The 18,230-nt window shown below is 40.7% G+C and overlaps 2 protein-coding genes across 9 annotated transcripts in view; one reads left to right on the top strand and one right to left on the bottom strand.

Annotated features, from left to right (window-relative positions):
• LOC121179897 (AMP deaminase 2-like) overlaps positions 1-9,782 on the top strand; it is a 29,202-nt gene extending 19,420 nt beyond the window's left edge. For 7 of the 8 annotated variants that reach the window (XM_041035032.1, XM_041035033.1, XM_041035030.1 and 4 more), the window contains 15 exons: positions 333-401; positions 1,779-1,890; positions 2,035-2,221; positions 2,710-2,851; positions 2,933-3,022; positions 3,125-3,254; positions 3,435-3,629; positions 3,761-3,892; positions 3,988-4,151; positions 4,540-4,666; positions 4,780-4,943; positions 5,093-5,213; positions 5,489-5,662; positions 5,884-5,994; positions 6,202-9,782. In XM_041035032.1, coding sequence (XP_040890966.1) covers positions 333-401; positions 1,779-1,890; positions 2,035-2,221; positions 2,710-2,851; positions 2,933-3,022; positions 3,125-3,254; positions 3,435-3,629; positions 3,761-3,892; positions 3,988-4,151; positions 4,540-4,666; positions 4,780-4,943; positions 5,093-5,213; positions 5,489-5,662; positions 5,884-5,994; positions 6,202-6,417 — 2,134 coding nt within the window. In that variant the 3' untranslated portion in view covers positions 6,418-9,782. The remainder of the gene's footprint in view (positions 1-332; positions 402-1,778; positions 1,891-2,034; positions 2,222-2,709; positions 2,852-2,932; positions 3,023-3,124; positions 3,255-3,434; positions 3,630-3,760; positions 3,893-3,987; positions 4,152-4,539; positions 4,667-4,779; positions 4,944-5,092; positions 5,214-5,488; positions 5,663-5,883; positions 5,995-6,201) is intronic. The other variant, XM_041035031.1, reaches the window with a different exon arrangement.
• A 544-nt stretch (positions 9,783-10,326) lies between these two features.
• On the bottom strand, positions 10,327-17,427 carry LOC121179898 (epidermal growth factor receptor kinase substrate 8-like protein 3). The gene is made up of 20 exons (XM_041035037.1): positions 17,382-17,427; positions 16,658-16,744; positions 16,490-16,563; positions 16,335-16,399; positions 16,089-16,247; positions 15,698-15,847; positions 15,535-15,599; positions 15,329-15,453; positions 15,066-15,217; positions 14,841-14,940; positions 12,999-13,072; positions 12,809-12,883; positions 12,261-12,406; positions 11,922-12,066; positions 11,748-11,791; positions 11,548-11,644; positions 11,338-11,430; positions 11,097-11,191; positions 10,596-10,728; positions 10,327-10,468 (listed from the first exon to the last, which is right to left on the bottom strand). Exons 2-20 carry the CDS (start codon positions 16,720-16,722, stop codon positions 10,460-10,462), a joined length of 1,866 nt encoding a protein of 621 aa, XP_040890971.1. The 5' UTR covers positions 16,723-16,744; positions 17,382-17,427; the 3' UTR covers positions 10,327-10,459.
• Positions 17,428-18,230: the final 803 nt, after the last annotated feature.

Genomic DNA, 18,230 nt, shown 5'->3' with positions numbered 1-18,230 from the left:
CTACCTACACCACTAAGCCAATCGTTTGGGTGGTTATCTGCCAGTGCCTCGCAAGCCCCTGTTTACCAATCAGGGTTTACCACTACTAACTGTTGATATTATTTCTGTTTGTGTCAGTCACCTTGATCACTTAATACCTAAGGCTTTGTGTGGATATGTATGTATGTATGTATGTGTGCGTCTGTGTGCTCGTTTGAGTGTGCGTTTGTGTGTGCTCTTGCATATATTTGGTCTCTCTCCCTTTGTGTGCTTAATTTCTTCTCACAACCTCTGATGCCCATCTGCCCCCTGCCTTGCCCACACTATACTTGGCCGCTGCAAATCACCCCAAGGCTTGAGCCAGAGATCTTGCTGCGCGCCAAACAGGACTTCATGAAAATCGACAGTGCAACAGACCTAGAGTGAGTGAGCTCTGCTTCACTATGTATGTTTTGTCTAGTGATTTTCTCTCTGTTTCTTTATTTTCTTTAAATTTGTCTCCATGTTGCTTGCTTGTATTCTTGGAAATATGCATGGCAACTGCTTATGTGACATTTTAATATTCGTCAATACTATGTATTTATCAGTATCTAGTCTACAGCATTTAGGAACTTTGGACTGGTTTACAGTCTTTTCTACAGAACCACTGACAGAGATTATCAGCATATTGAAATGGACCACATCTTCCCCCTGCTGGTGACTTGATAAATGTTCATATGGGTATCTTGTTCTTTTGCTTCTTACTTTCAATACACAAGTCTATTAAGTCTGGACAAAGTTTATTCTGTGACTACATTTGCAAGTTATATTGATCTTGATTTAACTCCTCTCTCCTTAACGGAGATGCGATTTTCTTGTGTTTCCTTGTGAAACTTTTGTCTCCTGCCAAATCCAGCATATTCTGACAGCACCAGGCTGCAGGTTAACTAATGAAGTTTACAATATAGTTACATCTTACTAGTTGTTTCCCAGTTTTGACAGTGGTTTTGAAAAGTATTTAGATTCACTTTTTGCTGACTTGATTTAATAATTTTTTTTTTACTCCATTTTATTAACCCCAGCACCCCATAATGGCAAAGTGAGATTTTTTTTCCAGATGATTCCAAAGGTGTTAAATCTGACTCACAGAAATACTTAATGTATACACTCAGTGTTGTTGCTTTAATACCTTTGATTGAGTTAGGTGCATCCTTTTTCCTTAAATCATTCCTTACAAGTATCTAGAGCTTGATTAGAGAAATTATGTAGGGACATGACTAGACTTTACTAGACATTATTTACAGAAGGAGGCACCTTTCCACAGTAGTTAAGGTTCCACAGCTCAAAATGTATTTCAGACCAAAAACAAAGTTGTGAAGTCCAAAAAACTCTCTGAAGAATCTGCAGGACAGGATTGAAACTGTCATACGTGACATTACCCAGAGCTGTAATCACAGCTATAGTGCTCCTACAATATGTTGAATAAAGGATCTTAATGTGACTTTGAATGTGAAGATTTTGTTGTTGTTTTTTTTTTTTAAAGAAAACATTCACTTTATTTATGTAGCCTTATGTGGTGTTCACAAAGCAGCTTTAAATTTAATTGCTCTCAGTATTAAAATGTGCTTTAATAGACTGGGACTAAATTCTTTCCAGACCTCTGTACTAAAAATAAACAAGAACATTTTCTTCTCCTTCATTTGCTTTTCTGCTTAACTTCCTCCTTACCTCCACATTTTCCATCTCTTTGCGTCCTCATTCCTCTTGTCTACATTTCTCTCATTTTACTTTCTACTTTTCTGGGTCTCAATCTTTTTAAGGTTAATGAAGGAGCAGAGTGTGGACACTGTTGATGATGGTTTTAACGAGAGAGAAATGCCAATGGAGCGAGAGTACCAGCGGGTCTCAATATCTGGAGAGGAAAAGTGCGGGGTGAGGAGCTTTTATTGATTTGCGTTCATGTTTTTTTTTTTTTTTTTTCAATTTCTCTGTGATCTCACAGGCTGTCAAATCAACACCCCAATAAAATGCATTCCACTTGTACCCAGTCTCAAAACTCCATTGATATCTCTCTAGGTGCCCTTCACTGACCTGGTGGATGCTGCTAAGTGCGTGGTGAAGGCGTTATTTATTCGGGAGAGGTACATACACCGATCCCTGCAGACCTTTTGTAAGACCACAGCTCACGCCTTGCAGGACCTCGGGATGAAGCCTCTGGATCCGGGAGTCTATGATGATATAGCGGAGACCCCTGTAGATGCTGGTATGCTGGCAAGAACAGGATGTGGATGCAACGCTTACTGTCACCACAGGAAAGGAAATAGCAATAAGGGGTTGTTTATCACAAAGGATAGAATGACATCCCGGAGGCATTTGCCCCTAAGAAACAAACAGTGGAGTGTCTTTGGGCTCCACTGTTTCTATTCTCCACAGTCGTCCTCTCTGTCATAATAATTGTGTGACGTATTTCTTTAAACACTCTCAAAAAAAGAGGCCACATGCACACTCTAATGGCAAAAAGCAAAGAACAATAAAGTGAATGAGAAACACTCCCTGAACAGCTGTTGTTCAGTGTTTTTTATTTAAGCTGGACAAATTCAAAATGAGACAAAATGAAAACACAGGAGACACTCAGAGCCACTTAATAAAAACTCCTACGCTTTGTCTCTTTCTCCTCAGCAAATTTTCTGTATCATTATTAATCCTGTTTTTATAGCGTGGAAAATTAATATCCACCCTCTGTTTTCCCAGATGCCCCTGTCCACCCACCTGTTTCAGAGACACACCCCTATGATAATCAGGACCCCAAGAATATGCCGGCAGACACAGGATATGGGTGCAAGATGGTGGATGGAGTAGTTCATGTCTACACTAAGAAAAACAACATGGACAAGTACGTCTTTGTACCTGTGGAACAACACATTGATTAAACAAAGTGTCAGTTTGTAAAACTTTATTCTGTTTTCCTGTTCAGAAGTACAGAACTGGACTTACCGTATCCTGACCTGAAGGAGTATATTGCAGACATGACTGTTATGATGGCCCTCATTATCAACGGCCCAGTGTGAGTGTTTCTTTGACAGCATGCTTCTTTAAATGCCATTGTGTTTTTAGCTGAGTGTAGGTTTTAAAAGAAATGTCTGTTTCCTCTGTATTGTGTTCACAGGAAGTCTTTTTGCTACCGCCGCCTACAGTACCTAAGCTCAAAATTCCAGATGCACATCCTCCTGAATGAGATGAAGGAGCTGGCAGCTCAGAAGAAGGTTCCTCACAGAGACTTCTACAATATACGAAAGGCAAGAATGAACAAACAACAGCTGCTGCTGGCTTAACCAGTTGATCCCCAAACTACAAAAATTTAAATAATTTAACTTTATTGCTAAGCCTCTTTCAGCTGAACGACATCTAAACTGTGTATATTGTGATACATCTAAAAGAGACATTTAAATGATAATACCCAGTCCTCCTGACTCCAGGTGGACACACACATACACGCATCGTCCTGCATGAACCAGAAGCACCTGCTGCGGTTCATCAAGCGAGCCATGAAGAAATACCCAGAGGAGATCGTTCACATTGAGCGTGGTCGGGGTCAGACCCTCAAGGAGGTGTTTGAGAGCATGAACCTGACAGCCTTCGACCTGAGCGTAGACACTCTCGACATGCACGCGGTGAGGAATGGGAGCAGCAGCACAAAATGGCTAAGAAAATGCACTAGTTTAAGAGGTTATGTAGAAAGAAATACAGTTGAATTGTTGGTAGAGATACAATTTAGACTTAACTGGTTTCTCTTACCTTTCAGGACCGTAACACTTTCCATCGGTTTGACAAGTTCAATGCCAAATACAACCCCATTGGAGAATCTATCCTCAGAGAGATTTTCATCAAGACTGACAACCACATCGAAGGAAAATACTTTGCACACATAGTCAAGGTGTGAAAAAAAATCATATTTTTTTTTTTTTAATTTTCAGCCAGTCCAAATCATTTTGAATTCATGCATCATTATCTGTGTCTTTATTTGCCCAGGAGGTGATGTTTGATTTGGAGGAGAGCAAGTACCAGAACTCCGAGCTGCGCCTGTCTATCTATGGCCGCTCCCGAGACGAATGGGACAAGCTGGCTCAGTGGGCCGTCAAACACCGAGTGTACTCTGATAATGTGCGCTGGCTTATCCAGGTGCCCCGTCTATTGTAAGTACTACCCATATATTAAGATTGAAGATCCTGTACTGGTGTTGATTTTCAGGGTCACTGTTCAGTAAATATTGACCAAATGTGAACGTCACTGAACGTTGTGGTCTCATGATCATGCCTGTGTGTGGTTATGTCCTTGTCTTAGAGAATAGATACATATATGTAAGACAGGCTACCCTGCCTGCCTGGTTCCAGCCTACTCAAAAGAAAAGAAACCAAAGTACAAGCAACTATAGCTAACTCTTAACTAGTATAGACATTAATTAAAGCCCCCAGCTTCTACAGTGAAATCTACAGTGGAAATAAAGCAGTTACCATTTTTACAAAACAAATGATAATCATCTCTGAGATAACAAGTGTAACTGTTGAATCACCACCTCTCCAGTGACGTGTACCACACAAAGAAGCAGCTGGCTAATTTCCAGGAGATGTTGGAGAACATCTTCATGCCTCTGTTTGAAGTCACGATCAACCCCCGCAGTCATCCCGAGCTGCATCTCTTCCTACAACATGTGGGTATCACCTCACAAGACGTGCAAACTATCCCAATAATTCACATTTAAAGAACCTGACTGATTGTTGTTTTTGGGTTTTTTTTGTTGATGTGATGCATATGTGTCAATAGGTGGTGGGATTTGACAGTGTGGACGACGAGTCCAAACCTGAGCACCACATTTTCAATCTAGACAGTCCACTGCCAGCCAACTGGACAGAAGAAGACAACCCACCCTACTCCTACTACCTCTACTATACATATGCCAACATGACTGTGCTCAACCACCTGCGAAGGTATGGGCCGGCTCGACGCACAGTTTCTAACACACAAGAATCTTTACTCACATCCATTCCTTCCGACCCACTGTCATTCAGAAAAGAACCCAAAACAAAAATACATGAGCTTTTAATACTGATTTTGTTGTTACATTTGTCTGACACAGGCGGAGAGGCTTTCATACATTTGTCCTGCGACCTCACTGCGGGGAGGCGGGACCAATCCACCACCTGGTGTCAGGTTTCATGTTATCAGAGAACATCTCCCATGGGCTGCTGCTCAGAAAGGTCAGGGCAGGACTCACTGGACTGTTTCAACAAGACTGCAGTGGAAATGTTTGGCTATAACATGTTAAAGTAATGTTGTTTATCACTAATTTTTGCTGTGTAAAATTCAAGATATGCTTTGAATCGAAAAAGCAAAACAACACTGCTGCTGCTGTTAAGTCTGAGACAAAGATGTTCTTGTATCACCCTGTGACTGTGGTTGGCAGCAGTATTTACCGGTTTGTCTGTCTCTGTGTTTCTCTCTCTATGTCTTTCCTCTCTTTAATATCCCTCAGGCCCCAGTGCTGCAGTATCTTTACTACCTGGCTCAAATTGGCATTGCCATGTCACCACTGAGTAACAACAGCCTGTTCCTCAGTTACCATCGTAACCCGCTGCCGGAGTACCTGTCCAGAGGCCTCATGGTGTCTCTGTCCACCGATGATCCCCTTCAGTTCCACTTCACCAAGGTCCGTATGGAGGAAGTTTGTCTGAATGTACACATGGTCTGTGCTGAGGGTACAAAATGTAAAAAGTGATTGGAAGTGACGAGGTTGAAATTACATTATATCCTGGAATATGTGTTTGTTTTTGTATTTTTGTATTTGTGTGTGTGTGTGTGTGTGTGTGTGTGTGTGTGTGTGTGTGTGTGTGTGTGTGTGTGTGTGTGTGTGTTTGTGTTTGTGCCCAGGAGCCTCTGATGGAGGAGTACAGCATTGCTGCTCAGGTGTGGAAACTGAGTTCCTGTGACATGTGTGAGCTGGCAAGAAACAGCGTCCTCATGAGTGGGTTTTCTCACAAGGTAAACCAGTTTATAGCTCCTCTCATTCTGTGTATTTAATCGGTTTATCCATCGATGTGACAAAGTCTCTACATTATTCAGACTTTTCATAATAGCGAGACACTTGGAATCTAAAATAACTAACTTTACTAAAAACGTGTCAGTTATTCCTCTGTAGTTTTGTCATATCTGAGCTTCCCACTCATGTAACTTTTGGCCTGATTCCAGGCCAAAAGTTACTGGTTGGGCCCCAGTTATTCCAAGGAGGGTCCTGAGAGCAACGACATCCGTCGCACCAACGTCCCTGACATCCGTGTGGCATACCGCAGCGAGACGCTGTCTGAGGAGCTTCAGCTCATCACCCACGCTGTGCGCACGGAAGAGCTGGACACCATTGATGAGGAAGAGTCTCTGTCCATGGGCCCTCTGCCAGGACGGCGCTGAAATCGCAATCAGTCGGTCTCATCCTGTAAACCCCCCCCAACCCTGCTGTCCACCTACCATAACACTGAAGAGACGTGGTGTGAGAGTAATGCTGCTGTTCATTTTACACACAGTATAAACACCACCAACCATCACTATGAAAGTATGCCGCATCAAAAAGCCAAGGATACGGTGCTGCCAGAGTCCCTCAGCTTCTTGTGTCTGAGTCATTTTTACGTTGCAGCAGAGGATTCTAAATCCATATCGTTGTTAAATCTTTTAATTTATATTTTAGGTTTGTGACGTGTCCAGTCTCAGTTAGCATGGGGAAGGTTAACAGGGATGACCAGCACCAGAGTGTTTTCCTTTTGTTTTTGTGAATGAATAGCAGGGAGGCACTAAAGGCCAGTGTTTACATCAGCAGACACACTTTAGTACAATGCTCTCATTCTGTCCTGCCACAGTTTTAAAATGATCCCTGTGATGTTTTCTGTCATTCAGTGATTTGTTTTCATCAGATGAAACAGAGTGTGTAGTATCTCTTCTGTATTTACAGAAACTCCACTAACCAGCACATTTCAAGTTTCTTAACAGCAAACCTGTTCTGAATATTGCTTATCTCGTGTTTTACAGTCATGCTGCTTGAATAACTTTAATGCATCTATCATGTTCATTATACACACTTATAATGAAGGATAACAGATGCAGTTTTATTGGAATAATTCTGTGAGATTGTTGGTGGAAGTGGGGCGAACCTACACAACAAACTTTGACATGTGGCTCAAAGCTTGAAGAGACTAAATGAGAGCCCTGTAACAACAGGGGGTAGCTTCTGTCTGAATGCTGCAGTGCTGAACATCAGCCACGCACGGCGCGTGGTGTGGTTTCAGATCATTTATTTGCCAAACTGTGCACACAGAATTGTTCTTCCGTGATTTAGCTCAGTTCCTACATTCAGAGAAAACCCCTTATCCCTCAACAGAGAAGCAGACTGCAAACATTCCATGAAGCAAACGGTACTTTTAGCTGCAAAAGTATGGAGTTCAAGTAAGTGTCAAAATCATTTTGTGTTGTTGTTTTTGTAAGAGAAATGCGTATTGTAGATTTTAACCTCAGCACAAGTTAAGTGTGGATGAATTCAGCACCGCCCGTGGAGAACGCCCTCACCTTTACTTTGTTGCGGCCATAAAGATACGGACCCTCTGTCCCCCTTTTCGAACCCTGATCACACTCATTCCTTTCCCGGTGAAAGCCATGGAGTTTTTTTTTTTTACCCTTTGCATGCAGTGCACTGTACAAATGCACCAAGCCAAGACTTCACAGTGCCTTTTCATTTTTAGCTTTGGGTACTGCATGCCCATGTCTCTCCAAACTGTTTACATGTATAAAGGTATGCTCTTTATCATGCAACAAGTATTGCATATTTTTTTCCCCTCTGTCACATACATAGGCCTCTATGCTGTTGTAAAATCCACGCCGATGGAACTGAAACCATGTAGCTGCATACTCGGTGTAAAATAGCTTTTACCATGGCCTTCGTTTGAAGGAGAAAAGTTGATTTGTTCGTATTTCTCTGCTTATAAGTGCATGCCTGCATGAATAATGGATGACAGGAGAGAATGATTGTTATTTACAGCAAGCTGTAATGTAAAGCATCTTAACTAATTCAGGGCTGCAGACCAGCTTCTGAGTCAGAAATCTGTTTGCAGTGAATAAACAGATTTCGACTCAGCTTCGTTCACCATGTCGACGTGAGCAGACCATGCTGGGACATGGTTAAGACTGTCGCATGGTTCTTGTAGCATTTGTTTCTAACTCGCCCCGAATCTGGTCAAAGCTGGGATCACATATGTTTTTGTCGTGTGCACTCATCATGTTTATCACACCACTCTACCTGCCACTGGACACTGTCCAACCTCCCATCAAACTGTGAGCATTCTTCTTAAACCTAGATGCTACTGAAGAGTGAGACATGACTAGCCAAGAGTCAAGAGTGGAGCCAAGAGTAGAAGACAATGAATCCGTAAATATTAGCCTGAATAACCGCCTGTTGTGTTTTAGGACATGTTTGCTTCATAGATGATTAAAATGAAAGATGAGAGTCCATCTTTGTTCAGCAAGAGTACGGTAGCTTCCTAGTGTTAAAGGGATGCACTGGAGTTGTGCGCCAAACACAGGGGAATATGTGTGATTGTTGGATTTCATGTATAAAGTGTATTTTTTTAAAGGTAGAGATATAGAGATAAGAAATTTTATATTCACAATTTATTGATCTCAAGGTCTAACACTTAGTTTTGTTGCCATTAATAATTGTGGATTAGTGTTATGTCATGAAAATAAGTTTTTTTTTTCAATGAGGTTTTATTGTTTGTAGCCTTTTAAATTTGGTAAAGTAATTGGACACAACATTTTAGTGTCTGTTCTGCCTATTTAATATTACACTAACCCTCATGTTTTAGTTTTCATTCCTGGTAGTTCTCATTGTCTTTGCACACCAGCAACATTCATGATATAAAAGTATACGACTGATACCTCTTACTTTTAAGCCAAAAGTTGTCTCTACAGTAGCCAGTCAGACACTGACCTCTAAACACACATAAAAACTAATTGTTCTACATCACTAGGTTTGATCTCTTGTAGTTTTGTTGGATGCAAAGACTCATGTCAACAATGACTGTGTGAAAACTTTAGTCCTTTTCACTTGGGCTGAACTACTGAGGGACAGTAACATCCAGATAACATTGGTCCACAGGCTGAAGCACAAAGTATTTCTGTTTAATTACTGCAACTTTTTTATTATTGTTCCTTTACTAGTTTTGATGTTTAACAACCACCCTGCGGACAACTTTGTAATATTTTGTGAAGTAATTATGGCATTAAGTTTTTGATGACAGTGTACCCTGCTGTGATACGTTATCTCTCAAACACAGTACAGGATCTGGACTGACCTGAACCTTTTCCATCCATTCAGTTTCCATCCATTCAGCTTCACAGCTCGTTGTTTACTGTACGTATGTCCACTTCAAGGTTGTCTTTTACAGTCACCACAGAGCCACTCATCTGTGCACTCACAGCATAGTTGCACCCTACCTCGCAAATACTTATCTCTGATAATTGCTTTGACAATTGCGGCTCTGCGTCGTGCTCAGTAACAGCAGGGCTGCAGCTAATCATTATTTTCACTGTTGACCAACCTACTGATTATTTTCAATCGATTCGTTTGTAAACTGAGAAAATCGTGAAAAATGCCCATTATAACTCCCCGTGGTGCAAGATTGTTTTGTCCAACCAACACTCCAAAACCCCCAAAATATCTGGTTTCCCATGATGGAAAACAATGATAAAGCAACAAATCCTTACATTTGAGACGCTTGAACCTGTGATTTTTTTTTTTTTTTTTAATTCTTTTTGTTGAGATCAAGCAACCATCAGAATTTTTGCTAATTGTTTTTCTGTCAACCACCCAATCGATTAATCCCAGTAAATAATGGCACACGAGAAGCAATTCCCAAGTGTATAGAAGAGTAGAAACCATCTAAAGATACTGTAGTGTTGTTCTCTGAGCAGTAACACAGTGATCATTTGGATGCCAACACAAAAACACACCAATTATTCAAGTATATTATTCACAGATGAATAGTTTACTATTTGTATGAACATTTTGTTAAGACATTCAGCTTGATTTGTTTCTGTGTACTAACTTCACAGTGCACTAATTACAAGTATTCCGATGCTCGCACTCATGTTCGTGTTCAGTTGATATTTTCGAGTAGTTTTGTTTTTTCCAGTCTTTTTTTTTTTTTGCCTAATTTCGTGTCCGTTGATCTGTAGCCATATTATTGCCTGAAATGGATTGCCAGTGTTTTACAGATGATTCTAATGCTTCTGACAAGGTTCCAGTTGTAATGTCTGAACAACGAAATAAAGCATGTTTATTCACTGAATCACTGTGCTGTGCTGAAGATATTTACAGATTACAGAATGACCATATAGATTAGGCTCCCATGTTTTTTGGTCCATCATTCCTCCTTCTTCTTCTTCAGTGTCCCCTTGTTGGTCTCACTTAATAGACCTACAGTGTTGAAACAAAAGACAAAAAGTTTCCTCGTTTACACCAGTATTCATCATATCAGGGATAATAATACATCTCCAGACAGGCAGTAGAGACAAATTATGCTGCACTGTGGTGTGTAACTTACAGCCATGGCAGACTTGACTGCTTGTAACTGGAAGAAGACTCGCCCTCCTTCCTCTGGACACACTATCTTCAGTTCCTCTCGGGTCATCCCCAGCAGCATGGAGCCACTCAGCACGCCCAGAGAGCGCACGGTGCTGCAAGAGATCAATAAGTAATATTGATCTCTCATTAATCAATATTATGGTCCAAAATCTCAACATCCTAAATGCCCACCTCTTTATTCAAATCCCACACCTCCAGTTTGTAACACTTTCTTTTCAAAATGTTTAGTCGAAAGCCTGAGCCAAGATAAAATAAAATAATGATCAAATAATAATGATGCCTACATAACACTAGATTACAACTGTTCACAGTTCACAAGTATAGTTTGATATATTTATGATGAAATCAATCAAATTTAAATGATCTAATTCAGATCATCTTATTACTTTCACTGTTTACATTTATTTCACTGTTTACATTTATTTAAGTTACTAAATTCAATATGTACCTATGTACTTACATTCTGCTAAAGCCCTTCTCTTCCAGCCAGGCTCTCACTTCTGCAGGCTTGGACCTCTTTGTTAGGACAGGAGAATCTCCAGTTTGCTGAGAATACTAATAATAATAAAGTTTACATCATTATTCTTATTTTACCATTGGCCTTTGTATACAATATTTCAGAGCTGCAGAGCTTGACTTCAGTTTGCAAATTATGTTGTTTCCAAACATACCGAGTCTTTGTCATTTTTTGCATATTTGACCTTTATGTTTGCCTCCAGGACATTGTTGGGTACGAAGCCCTCCTCCCCGCTGCTGTTCCTCACTTTCCACCACTGCTTTGACACGTCCAGCACCTGTGGATGGACAGACTAGCCATGGTACTGAAGAATTATGGGACTTTCTAACTGGGTAACAGTCTGGCAACAATAAAAGAAAGAAAAGAGTAGTTGGTTCCTGTCACTAAAACTCACCTCAACTATTTCTCCTTTTCTGATGGTGAGCTCTCTGTGGTTTCTTGAAATAAAGTCATACATAGCTCGCATGCGACGTGTCTTTGACTCACCTGAGCTGAAAAACCCATCAAAAACTTAGAAGATTTACCTGATGAGAAACCATTTAGGTTTAAAATGTTCCCATTCTGCTGAATTGCATTTTGTGTGATTGTGCGTACCCTGCTTGTCGTGGGCGATGTGGTGGTGTCCTCTTGGCTGAAATCTACACAGAAAAAGTAAACTTTTTATTTTTTTTAATGTTTTTTTGTTTTTGTTTCACTTAACAAAGCCGACAGGGAGTCATCCTGCTCGCAAACTACCTCTCACACTGAATGTTTGATGTGAAGGTTTACCTGGATGGGTGCAGGTTGTGGACTTTCCTGTTTGCTCACAGGTTCACTGAATACAGGTGCTGAAGTTAATTCAGGGGGCTTCCAGCCGTCAGAGAACTCCAGAGTGTATGTTGGGATGTCCTCGTCATCCTCTGGCCATTTGGTACTGGTAATATTATCAAAATCCTATTTGATTATCACACACTCTATATCACATAGACACAATTGTCTGATATGCTTCAGAAAACATAAAAGAAAAAAGAAGAAAATGCAAATTTAAAAATCAAGCAGAGGTATGACAAGAGTTTGCAAATAATAAAAGCAACAGCTTATTCGGTCCAGCACTGTCCGATGTTCCACCTGGGGATGTTCCAGGCGTCTCCTAGGGACTGCCACAGCTGGTCCTCCTCTGTGGACGCCTCTTCGCTCATGAGACGGATACACTGAGGCGTCAGCAGTGGAGCCACGATGGTTGGTGGCAGATCCTCAGGACAGTGAGGTATCACCTGATCAGGAAAACGATGATCAATCTTCTAACAAAGATAAGTGCAGTACGATAGCTGTGTGCACATCCAGTCCTGCAATGCAGCAGGTGAAATGCAGAGTATTTACTAACTCATGAGCAGAAAGAGTATATAGTCACCAGTTAAGCACACAATTTGGATAGAATGAGCTGTTTGTGAAGATTCCTTCATAAATAAAAATGGACGATATATTCTTGAGGATGAGCTAAATAAATCACACATAAAAAGCTGGTTTAAAACATAGAGAGAAATGCACTCTTGCAACCTGACAGGGCTCTTAATCTGAAGATTCACAATGATGGCTTGCATCATTATATGAGTTCCACCTTCCTCAAAATTACACCCATTAATAATTATTTAAATTTAAGAGATGAACTGACTCACAAATGTTAATGTGGAGAAGAGGCAATGAACAAATTCAGGAGCACCGGGATTGTTAATCTTGCCATTGAGCTCCCCCTGTCAAAATGAAAACATTTTCATACACAACTCAATGCAGCAATACAGTTTCACAGCTGTGGTGCGTCACAGTCAGCCATGATGACCGTACGTAAATATAAATAACAACACGTACCAGAAGGTTGAAACCACATTTGATCTTGTGGAGACATGATGCAAATTCTTCTGTAGGGGGCATACCGTCCATGGCTTAAATAAATAAATAAATAAACAAACAAATGAATGAATGAATGTGTACATCTTGAAGCTGCTACAACTGATGATAGTTTGTACATTAAAAGAAAAATGGAAGCTATGTTCTGGCATTTAGATACACCCTTCATGTACAGTGGGTATGGAAAGTATTCAGACCCCCTTAAATTTTTCACTCTTTGTTATATTGCAGCCATTTGCTAAAATCATTTAAGTTCATTTTTTTCCTCATTAATGTACACACAGCACCCCATATTGACAGAGAAACACGAAATTGTTGACATTTTTGCAGATTTATTAAAAAAGAAAAACTGAAATATCACATGGCCATAAGTATTCAGACCCTTTTCTGTGACCCTCATATATTTAACTCAGGTGCTGTCCATTTCTTCTGATCACCCTTGAGCTGGTTCTACACCTTCATTGGAGTCCAGCTGTTTTTGATTATACTGATGGACTTGATTAGGAAGACCTTACAGCTCACAGTGTATGTCAGAGCAAATGAGAACCATGAGGTCAAAGGAACTGCCTGAAGAGCTCAGAGATAGAATTGTGGCAAGGCACAGATCTGGCCAAGGTTACAAAAAAAATTCAGCTGCACTTAAGGTTCCTAAGAGCACAGTGGCCTTCATAATCCTTAAATGGAAGACGTTTGGGACGACCAGAACCCTTCCTGGAGCTGGCTGTCCAGCCAAACTGAGCAACCGGGGGAGAAGAGCCTTGGTGAGAGAGGTAAAGAAGAACCCAAAGATCACTGTGGCTGAGCTCCAGAGATGCAGTCGGGAGATGGGAGAAAGTTCTAGAACGTCAACCATCACTGCAGCTCTCCACCAGTCGGGGCTTTATGGCAGAGTGGCCCGACAGAAGCCTCTCTTCAGTGCAAGACACATGAAAGCCCGCATGGAGTTTGCTAAAAAAACACCTGAACGACTCCAAGATGGTGAGAAATAAGATTCTCTGGTCTGATGAGACCAAGATATAACTTTTTGGCCTTAATTCTAAGCAGTATGTGTGGAGAAAACCAGGCACTGCTCATCACCTGTCCAATACAGTCCCAACAGTGAAGCATGGTGGTGGCAGCATCATGCTGTGGGGGTGTTTTTCAGCTGCAGGGACAGGACGACTGGTTGTAGTCAAAGGAAAGATGAAACAGCCAAGTACAGGGATATCCTGGACGAAAACCTTCTCAGGACCTCAGACTGGTCCGAAGTTAACCCTCCAACAAGACAATGACCCTAAGCACACAGCTAAAATAATGGAGTGGCTTCAGGACAACTCTGTGACTGCTCTTGAATGGCCCAGCCAGAGCTCTGACATAAACCCAACTGAGCATCTCTGGAGAGACCTGAAAATGGCTGTCCACCAACATTCACCATCCAACCTCACAGAACTGGAGAGGATCTGCAAGGAGGAATGGCAGAGGATCCCCAAATCCAGGTGTGAAGAACTTGTTGCATCATTCCCAAAAAGACTCATGGCTGTATTAGCTCAAAAGGATGCTTCTACTAAATACTGAGTCAAGGGTCTGAATACTTATGGCCGTGTGATATTTCAGTTTTTCTTTTTTTAATAAATCTGCAAAAATTTCAACAATTTTGTGTTTCTCTGTCAATATGGGATGCTGTGTGTACATTAATGAGGAAAAAAATGAACTTAAATGATTTTAGCAAATGGCTGAAATATAACAAAGAGTGAAAAATTTAAGGGGGTCTGAATACTTTCCATACCCACTGTATGTCTGCCTTAAATCTTTGCCTGAAATTACCTTTTCCTTTCTTCTTCTTTTTCTTTGCATTTTTACCTGCTACTGCAGCCACTTGTCCCATGAAGATTATAATGTCACTTAGAATATGATTCAAGGTATCCTGTTAAAACAGAGAGACAGGGGACAATTTCCACATTCTTCTTCACTGAAATGATACTAAACATGTTCTGTGTTTGAAATGCGTAAAAGCCAAGACATGTCACAGGTCTCTGGTGCATCACTAACCGCATTCTTGTCCAGCTCTGTGTATGGGCGTGGAGGAGGCAAAGGTTCTTCTTCAGCATTTGAGGGCTGTGGTGATGGTGCCTCCTCTCTGAAAGCTGAAGCCTGCTCTTCACAAGGAATAACCTTTTGAGGCTTAAGGATTTCATCCTCTTCTACATGTTTAAAAAAAAAAAAAAAAAAAAAAAGAATGGAAAGATTTGCACAAATTTTGACTCAATTAATAATCAGTGCAGCAGTTTTATGTGTCCCGTTCACAGCCTCACCATGGTCAGGAGCCATCCACTGGGACAACGAATGAACTGCAGGGTTCTGCTCTGCAGGTTCAGAGGTTGCTGCAAAGTCGTGATCGTTTTCCACTCCTTTGTGACCAGATACAACTCCTGAACTACTGCTTCAAAAAGTGTGGGAAGCAAAAATCAATCAAGCTTCAAGTTTACATGTGTTCAGTGACATTAGCGTAGGTTCTCACCTAAAGCTTGGGTCCTCTTTCTTGCGTGACAGCGCCCGTGAGAGAGCCCTTTGAACATAGTCAGCCTATAAATAACAAATAAAGATAAAAAAATAAAATAAAATAAAAATTCACGCACTTATTCCTTCTATAATAACATTCATTTCCATGGGTTTGTCCTCACCCTGACATCTTCACACTGGAACATGAAGACAGTGGTGGTCTTTTTTCTCACAGGCTGAACTGACATTGTGAGCAGGGAGTTAAACACTCCATTGTCCGGCACCACCTTCAGCTCCAGGATGTCACTAAGAGCCACAGACTCCAGCTCTTCCTGAAAAAAAAAAAAGAAAAAACAAAAAGCCCCACAACAGTTAGATTTTTTTATACACATGCACATTGTTTTTAAATTTAAATACAAATTTTAAAATTCTTTTGCTTTTTTTTTTTGACAGAATGCAGAATGAATGAGTGAATGGCTCTGTGTCTTGTAAATTTTCATACTCAAACAGTTCAGCTTCCTTCACGCCCTGTCCATATGAGAGACCACTCCCGTGGTGTCTCATGCTGTTTACCTTGGTTTTAATGTCTGTGAGCTGCAGTTTGGCGCCGCGCACCTCCAGCAGCATGTTCTGACCCCACACACAACCCATCTTCTCCAGCGCCTTCAGACGCTCCACACAGTCAGCCACGCTTCTCAGCTCCTTCCCATCCAGGTCACAGGTAAACAGGTGCTTTAAAAAGTTGCATTAAAAAACAACTTCAAACACGGCCTTACTCAGAATGCGTCACATTTGTGTAGATAAAGATAAGTGTGATACCTCCACTCTGTACTGAAATATGTCCATCATCGTGTTTACAGACTCTGCATACTCCTTCCTTTTCACTGTTGAAACATAAAGTAGAGCTCTGTATCTTTCATGAAATTAAACTGAGCAGGCGTAAACATTTGTTAAGTGCAGCAGTGTTAACTTACAGTAAATTGACTTTGCACTGGGCCTCGACAGACCTGAGACCTGTGAGGATATCTCATCCATGGTGGAATAACCACTGTCACAACAAGTGCAAGCAATTTAATAAGAGCATGAAACAAATAATCAATCACTCGAAGGATCAATGACATAAAATATGATGAAATACGTACTTAGACCGAATGGATCCTGCATAGCTGCTGGTGTCATTGCCAAAGGGACTGTTACTCCTGAACATCCTCAGTCCAGAGCTGACACACCTGCAGTTTCATCAATGACATGATCGATAAACACATCATCAGTGTGTGATGTTGGTGGTTTGATCTGTGTCAGCTAACAAATCAACAAATGATTTAGTATATCAAAATCCAAAAAGTTTTGCCAAGTGTTAGTTGAGATACATACATTTTACGTATGTTAGAGTTTAAATGAATCTTTGCTCAAACAAGTTATTAGCAATAAATTAATAAAAGAGTCAGCTAGTTATGGTTACCTAGCAACACAGCACTGTGATCATCCCAATGCCATCTTTATAATGCTGTTAAAACATTTCAAAAGTTTGCATATTTTAAAGACAGGTTTCCTGACAACCCTGTATCACAAATCAATATGAACAGAGGCAAATGATCTGTGAGACTACAATGAGATGACGGATTTCAAACATAGTGTGACTGGTAAAGACATTTTCCAATTTTCAACAAGTCTTCCATCTGAATTAAAACTGTGCACAAGATATTTTTACTGTAACGAACATGGAGAAAATCATCGTCACGTGGATTTTGTTAAAGTTGTCTTTAATGACACCATAATTCTCAGCCACCCTCCACCACAGAGTGTCTACACGAATAGCAAAGATACAGTTTTCAGTTTCCTGTGGAGATTGTCATATATTCTTACCTGTGATGTCTGGCAGATGAACGTTGTTGTTACCTCCTTCTGTATTATTTGAATTCTGTGCCTCGACATTCTACATCTAAGACTTCCTCATAAAGAAGGACAAAGTCCACTGTCAGTAGCAAAGTGATCTGTGTGATATCGAGTCAACTCAGTTGTGGGCGTGAGGTCTTGAGTGAGGCATCCTGCCTGGGCAAAGGTTTACCAGATACAGAGGAAATTACTTGACCGTGGAAAACCTTAAAGGTTTCCAGGACCATGAACAAGAAATTCTCTTACTCATGTAAACAGTTAGGATTTTAAAAAAAAAAACATCCAGGCTCTACCACAGATAATTGTTAACTAGAGGTTAGATATAGTTCAAAGTGAATTAAAAGCTAATCTACAGAAAAAGCAGAGATAAAGCACTTTGTTTATTTCCAGCCCTGATATTAATTGTTGACATGAACCATGTTTTTTGCAAAACCGCTTTTTTGTTGTACCTTCTTGTACCTTTTGTTTTACCTCCAGCGGTTGACAGGGGCTGCAGAGTCTGTGTTTGTTTGCCAGTGTTCGGATAGGTTTTTGTGACAGTATGGCTTGTTGTAGTGTAGACTGTACTAACCGACCGTGGAAGGAGTTTGTGTTGCAGTTTTACCGGTAAGTAAATTTCTCACTATTTTACCTGGATGTTTGCACTAATTAGCATGTATCAGCATATTTTGCCACTGGCTTATGACTTAATTGCCGATTTATGGTCACTGCTGATACAGATAGAGGACCGGAGCAGCTAATGTTAGGAACGCTGTTGCGGTGTGTTCCATGCTCTCTGCTCAGTCCGTTTATTGCGGGAATACTAGGCTACAATTTTAT

The sequence above is a fragment of the Toxotes jaculatrix genome, chromosome 3 (assembly GCF_017976425.1).
Source record: "Toxotes jaculatrix isolate fToxJac2 chromosome 3, fToxJac2.pri, whole genome shotgun sequence".
NCBI lineage: Eukaryota > Metazoa > Chordata > Actinopteri > Toxotidae > Toxotes > Toxotes jaculatrix.
The sequence above is the reverse complement of the archived record's forward strand: the minus strand, read 5'-3'. Positions and strand labels throughout refer to the sequence as shown.

What these genes read in the sequence shown, in the direction of transcription:
- LOC121179898 (XM_041035037.1), bottom strand. Translation starts at nt 16,722, where the DNA reads ATGTTCAGGAGTAACAGTCCCTTTGGCAATGACACCAGCAGCTATGCA. An exon ending in GACGCCTGGAACATCCCCAG is followed by an intron (nt 12,067 to 12,260) that starts GTGGAACATCGG and finishes TAATATTACCAG; the next exon opens with TACCAAATGGCCAGAGGATG. An exon ending in TCCTGGAGGCAAACATAAAG is followed by an intron (nt 11,192 to 11,337) that starts GTCAAATATGCA and finishes TATTATTATTAG; the next exon opens with TATTCTCAGCAAACTGGAGA.